Genomic DNA, 11,118 nt, shown 5'->3' with positions numbered 1-11,118 from the left:
GATGGGGGTGAGGTGAAATGGTGTTTACATTGCGTCCAAGATTCTTGCACTTATATAGCGACGTGTGTGTGTGGCTGCTTGTACTAGTCTGGACAGATGCCGATTTATAGTGCTAGCACACTGAGATACCATGCCACAGTTTAACATGAATACCCCACTCAGACACAGTATACTGACTCCGAGCCAACAAGTCCATGTTCTAGAAGAAAGTCTAATAAAATGTAAATTTCCACTGCCTTATGATACCATCAAACTGAAAGAAGAGCTACTCAACTTATTTTTTCTTTGAAAAATTACTAAAATGATAGAAAAATAATGAGGCAATAGCCCATCACCAACTTCTTGTTCAAACAACCAATCACCAAACAAATAGACCGACTTGAATAACACAATAGGTATAAGTATTACCAACACACTGGTAAATCACGATACAAGCCTTCAACAATATGTATTGTGCTAGTCGGGTTCTGAACATGCTGAATAGGTCGATATTTTGACAAAATACATAAAGTGTATTCTTGGGGTTATATCAATGATGGAACAAGACAAAATACATAAAGTGTATTCTTGGGGTTATATCAATGATAAACAAGACAAAATACATAAAGTGTAATCTTGGGGTTATATCAATGATGGAACAAGACAAAATACATTAAGTGTATTCTTGGGGTTATATCAATGATGGAACAAGACAAAATACATTAAGTGTATTCTTGGGGTTATATCAATGATGGAACAAGACAAAATACATTAAGTGTATTCTTGGGGTTATATCAATGATGGAACAAGACAAAATACATAAAGTGTATTCTTGGGGTTATATCAATGATGGAACAAGACAAAATACATTAAGTGTATTCTTGGGGTTATATCAATGATGGAACAAGACAAAATACATTAAGTGTATTCTTGGGGTTATATCAATGATGGAACAAGACAAAATACATTAAGTGTATTCTTGGCGTTATATCAATGATGGAACAAGACAAAATACATTAAGTGTATTCTTGGGGTTATATCAATGATGGAACAAGACAAAATACATAAAGTGTATTCTTGGGGTTATATCAATGATGGAACAAGACAAAATACATTAAGTGTATTCTTGGGGTTATATCAATGATGGAACAAGACAAAATACATAAAGTGTATTCTTGGGGTTATATCAATGATGGAACAAGACAAAATACATTAAGTGTATTCTTGGGGTTATATCAATGATGGAACAAGACAAAATACATTAAGTGTATTCTTGGGGTTATATCAATGATGGAACAAGACAAAATACATTAAGTGTATTCTTGGGGTTATATCAATGATGGAACAAGACAAAATACATAAAGTGCATAAAAATACACACATCATATCAAACTTTGCACTGCACTTCTATCAGTACAGAAACTGTTCCCTACATATAAAAAGAATCCAAGAAGTAGTTTTCAAGTTATATGTCGCGCAAATGTTAAAGTAAAAACATTCAAGTCCAAAATGAAAAAAAGCTGTATTATGGCAGAAAATCTAAATATTGAAATCAAACTTTGCAATGCACCTCTCATTTAAGCATGATAAGTATAAAAAGTGTTGAAGTTTGAAAAGAATCTATGAAGTAGACTGAATACCTCGCCCTTTAAGGTTGGGGAGTATAATATACTAAACATGCTAAACATTGTCCTCATACAGCTTATCTCACACAAATAATATTTCTATTACACACTGCTATTTGTCGTGGTGTTATCTCCCTTCATTAAGCGTTAGTATTGTTACAAATGGTGTCGTGAGCCTCTTGACTATAAAATCGGTCCCAACAAATGGGATAAATACCGACATATGGCACAATTATGGTCATAATAATACAAAGGTTAGTCAATGGCAATATATTCCCATACATATCACAATACAGACCTAATATTGCAAAGATTTCAGTTACCAAATGTAAAATATTGCATCTGATACACTTAAAATTGAAAATGAATACAAAATATTTGCACTGAAAGATGAGAAGCCAAGAGCATTGCTGTTTCAATCATTAAACCAATTCAATTGTTGCTATGAAGCAGACTGTCAATGTCCATTTACTTCACTCAATCACAAAGTTTGGTTTCAATTCAAGCAAGGAAAATCCGATTCATATATCTTCCCCAATACTTTCTATTAATTTGTTACAGTGGTTGGTATGGGACCCCACATTATACCTGGGCCCCCAAAAGCACAACTAAGAGGAAGGTACAGGTCTAAGGCTGATGTTTTAATTCCTTAGGCTAAACAAGAACCAAATTAGATTTGGTGAGGTGAGGTGAAATGGGGTTAAACATCGCGTCCAAGATTATTGCACTTATATAGCAACGTGCATGCGCGCGTGGCTGCTTGTACTAGTCCGGACTGATGCCTATTTATAGTCCTAGCTCACTAAGATACCATGCTGCAGTTTAACATGAATACCCCTCTCAGACACAGTATACTGACTCCGAGCCGACCAGTCCTTGTTTTAGCCCCTTAATGCCGAGCGCCAGACAGGGTAACAACAAGTACCATCTTTTAACGTCTTTTGGTATGACGCGGCCGGGGATCGAACCCCGGACCGTCCGCTCTCCGGGCGGACGCTCTACCACTAGACCACGGAGGCGGTCTCCAAATTAGATTTGTCTTTCTTCCATGTAAATCAACGACATGGGCCTGTGTTTGTTGTCACAAGATTGACAACACCTCTTGACCTACAAAAACAACCTTATGATCAGGAACACTGGTAACAGAGTAACAGTCAATGGGCAGGCACAAGATGATCCATATGAAACCTGGTTGCCTGACGGGTATGACACTGAGGCCCTTAAAATGTCCTTCCTGTCCTGCTGCGGATCCTGCTGATCCTGAACAATCAATAGAGATGTGAGGGGAGTCACAAACTTGTACGCCAGGGACATGTTGAGTGCACGACCTTCTAGAAACTCAAAATCCGCATCAGATGTGGACATTGCCTTCTTCTTCAATAAATCCTTGATGGTCAGATACGCCCACAACTTCTCGGTAAACTCTCCTGAGGGGCCAGAAAGACGTGTCTTTGATGAATCCGGAACAACAAGCTCAACTGTGTTGGCACTTGCTGTAGAACCCTGCACGGTAGCATCTATCTCATCACCTAGTCTCTTGCCAACAACCACCACTTCTGTTCCAGAGAAGAACTGATTGTATGTTGTTTGGGTCAGCTGTGAGGTGTCCACCTGGATGGTGTTATACTGAAACTTCACATTGAGGAGCAAAGGGATGTTCACTTCTTTAAAGAAATCTGTAAGTTGTTCCGCAGCGTCATCCTCTTCATAAATCCGTCTCGCGAAGCCTCCATTCTCCCAAGATATCTGCTGCAGAAATTCGAAATTCACGCCCGTGCCAAATCCTAGGGAGAATATTGAGACTCTGTTTTCATTCAGACCTTTGACATTTACACGAATTTTTGATACATCAGTTTCTCCAGCTGATGGCTGTCCATCTGTCAGAAATACAATGATGTCAGCTTTGTTGGCCTTGTTTCTAAAAAGGATCCTAAGAGAGTCAGTAAGACCATCATTGATATTTGTGCCTCCACCAGATATCACATTCTCATCAACATAGCTTTGAGCAGTCTGGATATTGTTTGAGGTTGCTTGAAGAGGCTCTGATTGCCACACTCTTATTTCACTATTAAACAGTAATATATTGAAAAAGTCCACACTACTCAGCTGCTGGAGAATCTGTTTCATTGCGCTTCTTGTTTGTTCAATCTTCCTTCCTCCCATTGAACCACTTACATCAATCACAAATATAATATTTTTGGGGATGGGTGGCAACTCATCCGACTTGTCAACAGCAAAATAATGAACAAAGTAATCGTTACTGAGTGCTGAGATGATGTTGCCTCCATCAAATTCATGTTTCAGGTCATAGGACACAACAAACTCCCCATCAATGCCTCTGTCAGCGTTGACTTGGGTCTGTCTCGCTACAGAAGGATTGTACTTGATGCGACGTTTTGAGACAGATGAGAAGAGTGTTGCATGTTCTGACGATGCATCCATAACATCCGTGCTGTTAGGGAGCCGATAGGTAAATCTGTCAAATATTTGAGGACTCTCTTCATAGATAAGATCCAGGGTCAAGTTTTCCACAATCTGTCTGGGTTGGACCATTATCCTCTGTTCATATAAACCCAGGCGTCGCTCCAGCAACTGGAGGTACGTCAGCTCGACGAAGACCTCGCTCTCGGCGGCGACGTTGACGAATGTAGCAAATATGTCCATCCCACGGGCCACATCCGTAGAAGAGTGTCGAATTTGTCCTGCTGTCTTCCCATCCTTTTTAGCCTTGTCATACTTTTCCTGAGCCTCTTTTTTCCCATAAACCACAGATGTTTTAAACGTGTTGTTGATTATCATGGTGAAATTGGATATAAAGGCTGATTCGGGTAACTGCACTTTGAAATTCGCTTCTTTACTTTCATTCTTTGAATTCACTATGGTGCTGGATATTTTGACAGTAGCAAATCTGGACTGAACTTGAGAGGTGATGCGTAGTTCTGTGATCTTAGGTACTTCAACCTCAACATCTCCAGGCGCCTGTCTCTTATAACGTGGGGCAAGATGTTTGGATGCCGAAGCGAAAAACGCAAGCGGTGTCCGAGAGCGTTCTGAACCTACAGAAGCGTCACCGATGTCGATGATCGCTAACAGCAGGCAGGTTAGTAGCCTGGTACTGCCAACGCCTGTCGTCATTGTCAGTCGTTTGTGGTTGAATGACGGTGTTCAAGTAACGACAAACTGTGGGGACTGTGTCTAGTCACAGCTCCCAGTCCCAGTGATAGCAATTTATCAACTTCTCGAAACACTTACGGAGAGTACCGCCCGAGCAACACAGGTCCTTGTTTTGCGTGTGTCATATTCTAAATATAGCCAAGGTGTGATCGCGAGAGTAAGGATCCACTGCTTGGTGTCGCTGCTGTCTTTTCCGCAAGTAAGCTCCTCACAGCAATAGCTCCTTACACGCGCTGGTAAGGAGCTTGACAAACTCTGTAATTACCCCAGTAACTCCCCATCTCGATCGGTTACATCCCATTAGTTAGACGTCCCATTTGTTAGACGTCCCATTTGTTAGACATTTTTATTTAGGCAAAGATCGAATATACCTACAGGTATAATGGATCAGTCCTAATTAGATTAAATTACTGAGTAGGGATAGGGGACTCACAGTATAGGGAGTATATATGTTACAATTTCGTTTAATTAACCTAAATTACCTTACTCTCAGCACAGGTTCAATAGGCATGAGATTAACTATGTAAACTAAGGTCTTACTGTATGTTCAGTTGAAGGACTTGAGTTTAGATTATCTACTTATCCAACAAATAAAAATGATCATGGGGTATGTATCATTATCAGTATCGATATGACTGGTTTAAGGAAAGTAGAGTACTTCACCTCGCGGCGTGGAAGTAAGTACAAAAAACAGGTCTTAAAGGTCAAATAATTAACTACATCCAAAGTTTCCTAACAAACCGCAAAATCACCGTGGGCATAGACCAAACGCTATCGGACCAATGTCCCCTAGAAAATGGCACTCCCCAGGGCAGCATCCTTAGCCCAACACTCTTCAATATTATGATTAACGATCCTCAGATCCGATCTCAAAACACACTGGTTTCGGAGTCCACATCGCACAACCAACCCAAAACACACAATCTTACCGACTCCCAAACAACCAATCCATATTCACGGCCGAACTAATGGGCATGGCCTCAGCAATACACAATCAGCAATCTACAAATCCAAACTGTATAAAATTTATCAAATGTAAAGTGTCATTAAATGTTAAGTATAATATTAAAGTATCTATTTAAAGCTGCTTTGCTTTGTTTGTTAGATCTTATCTGGACTATTCCATTTTAAAGTCAGAGGTAACAGGCAAAAGGATTTGTGTGCACTCAACCGTTTAAAGTGTTGTTTTAAGCTGTCTAACTATTGGGACGTCTAACTAATGGGACGTCCAAATTCAAGGGTACATAACAAGTCGACTTGTACTCGGCGCCACTACAATAATCACTTGTTTGTAAACACAAGAAAACATTGATGCAGAGCATCAAAGTTCCCCGCCATATGTGATGCCTCACAAACGCATAATTATGATGTTACTGAAAGGCATGATGGAGCATAATTATATTAACCACAAATAACACAACGCTGTTGTGGAAAAAAATATTATCTATTTTGAGTATTGGGCCATACAGTTGATACATTTGCATAGGGTAGGTCTATTTAAAAATAGTTTCTTGTTTAACGCCGCACCCAGCAGTATTCCAGCCATATGACGGCGGTCTGTAAATAATCCAGTCTGGACCAGATCATCCAGTGATTGACACCAAGAGCATCGAACTACGCAATTGGAATATGATGTTATGCATCGACCAAATCGGCGAGCCTGACTACCTAATCCTGTTCGTCGCCTCTTACGGCAAGCATGGGTTGCCGAAGACCTATTCTTACCTGGGTCTTTATTTAAAAAGTAGATCGAAGGAAATGGAAGCAATTTCTGGCACAAATGTAAACATGTGGAAATAGTATCAAAACTGCCAACAACATTGGCAGATGCACATACTTAAATAATAGATCACATTCTTTTTACACTTGGCATTTGGTTATAATAATGTAAATGAAAATACCAAGGGCTCCATATGGCAAAAAAGTCATACTAGATAAGGTCTTTTTAATTTGTCACAACCACAGATGCACATACTCAAAATATTATCACGTAGTTAGAGAACACTTCAATACCGGGACTAATCAATAACGGAGATTCCTCGTCTCTTGTTTAACGTTTTTTTGGTCAGTTTCTTTTTTGTATTTCTTTCTTTCAAAGAATAGTAATTGTGATCATGATGAGTTGAGTTACTTGGTTTTTTTCTATGTACTGTTTTTTATCTAGTGTCAGTAACTGTTGTGGAATGTGGTTTACTTGAAACAATGACTGGTTTGAGTTCATATGATGGTGATTGATTGGTTTGTCGTTTAACGCCGCACTCAGCAATATCCGAGCTATATGACGGCGTTCTGTAAATAATCGAGTCTGGACCAGACAATCCAGTGCCTAATATCATGAGCATCGATCCACGCAATTGGGATCGATGTCATGCATCAACGAAAGCCTGACTATCCGATCCCGTTTGTCGCCTCTTACGATAAGCATAGTCGCCTGATATACTGTTAAGATTTAACATAACAATTCATCCATACTACTAAACAGAAGTAAAACCGCTTGTCCATTCGGATCAATCTGACCCAAACCATTCCGCTGATGAGAGTCAAATAATGCATACGAAACGAAATCCATAAAAATTGCAATGGAGACATCATTAAGAGTTACCGAAAGTGACGGGGGTATCAATATTGCTTGTTGAAATGATTCTATGAAATTTGTTTTCCCTGCTTCAATATTTGGAGCACCTGTGAGCCATAAAACTGATCTGTTATGTAGACAATATCGCTTGAGGCAGTGGCTGCTGGGAGCTGATTATGACCTAAATACCCCTCATAGCCTTCGGTGTTAACTATGTATGTGACTGCAGAGAGCTGTGCCTTCGTCCAACAGATTATCGAGGTCAGTGGAACACGGTACAGACGCAAATAGATTTGAGCCATGGGACACAAAATATATGAGTGACCAGAGCTACGGCTGTACATTGAATTCCATTAAACGGTTGAAAAATACTCGGCCTTGATGCACATTCGCTGACACACTACTCCGATTTTGCTTTGACTTTGCTACCAAACGTTTCACATGTGGCTATGTGCGGTGCACTGATTAAAAAAACACGGGGGACTGGGTTAATTCAAAATACGGAATATAACTATTCCAAATATTTCCAGTGAACATGAGCATCCAAACAATCAAAAGTGTGGTATGTAGAATATGGAATTCAGCCATATTACATTAAAATTGAGATGTCGTCGTCGAATAAGCATATTCAGAACATAATTTTTATTATGCTGTTATTTACGATCTCCGGAGCACAGTTCTTCTTTTGTATACACCGTGAAAATCAGAAAATTAGTCCTTGAGGAAAAAAGGACATCAGATTACACATGAATGGATGCAGATGCATCAATTAACTACATAAAGACGATTTTGAAGTATATCTTATTGCTGGAAAAGAATAGCATCAACATTCAACGCACATGATTTGTATGTTTTGTTTCCGTAAATGCGTGGCTTGAAATTTCAAATAAACCAACATGTCGACATACATGCCACAAATTTAACGTTTCCCGTATACTTCCCCGCCTTAAGGGCGGGGAAGAATAACTCGGTGGGGAGTTCAACTCCATGCATGGCTGTAGGCCGCATAGCACAGTAGGGAGCTGTGACCGGTGGCAGCGATAGGATAGAACTCAGGGAACAGGCTATCGCTGTGTGGAGCTTACCCAATGATGAACGATCGCGTATTGATTGATATAGCACAGTCAGAATAAGAAAAGATATAATAAATGTATAATTAGTGACTGTTTCGTGAGAATGTTGAATCAGCCTGAATGATAACAGTTTGTTATGATTATGTTAGGATTGGATAATGTTGTCTTAGTCGAATGATTGTCATAAATGTTGTCACCCTTCCGAGGCAAGGGATTTTATTTATTTTTTTTATTTTTTTTACTTTGACATTTCTTTTTCGTTTCAAGTGTGGCAATAAAATTAAGTCCTTAATGTCCAAGGATTCTTTTCGGTGCAGTTTAGATTGTAGCAACCATGTTGACCAAGAAATTTATTAAAACAAGCTGAGCGTGCATTTCCATTGAACAGATTACAATAAGCAGACTGATGGTTCCGATGTTATAATTTGCTTTGCCCTTGGTGAGCCACGGGTCTTTATCCCGAGCTAATCGTTTCTTCTTTTTAGGCGGCCTTGGTGGTCTTTCCTGTAACCTCTTTCTTGGTGACCTCCTTGATGACACCGACAGCAACTGTCTGCTTCATGTCACGGACGGCGAAACGTCCCAGTAGTGGTGGGTATGAGGAGAAAGCCTCCACACACATGGGCTTGCTGGGAAGGCAGACAATCATGGCTGCATCACCAGACTTGTCACTTGGGAAGCTGGAGGCAAGGGAGTTGACTGCCCTAAAAAAGTACCGAATAACATTAATTTACGGTTTAAGGCATCAACAATGATGTAGTGAACAGTTTACTCGATCCGGAGATCTCTTAGTGTTACTTGTTTGTTTGTTGTTTAACGCCGCTCTCATCAATATTTCAGCTATATGACGGCGAGCTGTAAATAACTGAATGTGTGCTGGACAATCCAGTGATTGACATCATGAGCATCGGTCCATTCAACTGGGAAACGATGACATGCATCAACCAAGTCAGAGATCCCGATCGTCCGATCCCGTTACTCGGCGCTTACGACATATAGGTTGCTGTAGACTTACTGTTACGACTCGATAAACGTTACTGTTTATAATAATTTGCTGAGGGAACAGTTGGTTGGTTGGTTTGTTGTTTAACGCCGCACGCAGCAATATTTCAGCTATATGACGGCGGTTTGTAAGTAATCGAGTCTGGACCAGACAACCCAGTGATCGATATCATGAGCATCTTAACTTAGCTTGTATAAAGTACTTACATGGTCATCCAACCAAAGGTTGATCTGTTTATAAGATGAGTGATGACAGACTATATCTGAACATATGACATCGATATTTCACTTGAGTGAACTACACATTGCGCGAACTACTTCTCAAGGGCACTATGTTTTTCAGACGTTTTACAACATTCGTTTTTGGCATATCATGAATAAGTCTCTTCCCGAAAGCAGTGCGATGACGGTCGGCTGTTTGACAGTACGAGTTGCAAAATTTCATATGCAATAGCTCCAGCACCGCCTCCGTGGTCTAGTTAGAGCGTCCGCCCGGAGAGCAGAATGTCCGGGTATCGATCCCGGAGCGCGTCATACCAAAATACGTCATCGATCCCAATTGCGTGGATCGATGTTCATGTTGTCAATCACTGGATTGTCTGGTTCAGACTCTATTATTTACAGACCGCCGTCATATAGCTGGAATATTGCTGAGTGCGGCGTTAAACAACAAACCAACCAACCAACCAACGTTTAAAGATTGTACTTGTTGTGTGGGGGGTATTCACGTCGCAATAATTTTTGACGCGACGTTAAACCTCATCTCACCTCTCCTCCATGGCCAGTAGCCCCATGCAAGGTCAACTCATTAGCAGATGACCCTTTACTTTACAATTGTATTATGGTCTGAATTTGTTATCTTGAGTCAAAAACAATTCGGTCATACTTTTATCAGTACAACGTGTGAAAGTAGACTTAATTTAAGAAAGAAATCCCAGCAGCAACTATTCTCATCATAATTCAAAAACCTTATTGTGGTAAACACATGTTATTTCATATTAATCAGTTAATTTCAATCAACTTCCGTTTAATGACAAAAAAGTGGAATTTGACAACCAAAAAACAAACATGGAATTTAGGTCAATTGTCAAAACATGTTTATTCAACGACGATTTACTATCTAAGGAGCATGCAGGTCCCATATCTTTCTATTTAATTTTTTAAAGTCGTCTTTCTCAAAAGTACTTGTAAACCCAAAAATATCGAGATTATTGACTTTTTTTTCATTTGTGCATAGGATATGTCTTTGAAATACTTATCTCATCTTGTGATATTAAAAAGTTGGTAATTTAACATTGGACCGCGGCACTCATTAAACATATCACTGTTAAACAGCTAAACATTTCACGTTGTCAGAATATTATGATATTACGTCCAGGCAAGGTCATTCTGTGAAATCCCATTTATGCTGTCACAACGTTGTGACGACAGGAAAATGATGTATCACAACGTTGTGTTTACGTTGTGATACATCATTTTCCCGTCGTCACAACGTTATGGCAACGTTGTAGCTACGTTGTGGGAACGTCAGTACTTTAGGTTGTGGTAACGAGGTATTTTACGTTAAAGTTGTATTTACGTTGTGGTAACGATGTATATTACGTTGGGGTAACGTTGTATTTAACGCCCTGATAACGCTGTATTTTACGTCGTGGTAACATTGTATTTTACGTTGGGGTAACGTTGTATT

The 11,118-nt window shown here is 39.7% G+C and overlaps 1 protein-coding gene across 1 annotated transcript; it reads right to left on the bottom strand.

Annotated features, from left to right (window-relative positions):
• Positions 1-544: 544 nt before the first annotated feature.
• LOC124151710 (inter-alpha-trypsin inhibitor heavy chain H4-like) lies at positions 545-4,959 on the bottom strand. Its single transcript, XM_046524302.2, has one exon. The coding sequence runs from the start codon at positions 4,737-4,739 to the stop codon at positions 2,712-2,714; it is 2,028 nt and encodes a 675-aa protein (XP_046380258.2). The 5' UTR covers positions 4,740-4,959; the 3' UTR covers positions 545-2,711.
• Between the last annotated feature and the right edge of the window lie 6,159 nt (positions 4,960-11,118).

The sequence above is a fragment of the Haliotis rufescens genome, unplaced genomic scaffold, assembly GCF_023055435.1.
Source record: "Haliotis rufescens isolate VD_foot unplaced genomic scaffold, xgHalRufe1.0.p SCAF_64, whole genome shotgun sequence".
NCBI classification, from domain to species: Eukaryota; Metazoa; Mollusca; class Gastropoda; order Lepetellida; family Haliotidae; genus Haliotis; species Haliotis rufescens.
This window is presented reverse-complemented; position numbering and strand designations above follow the sequence as displayed.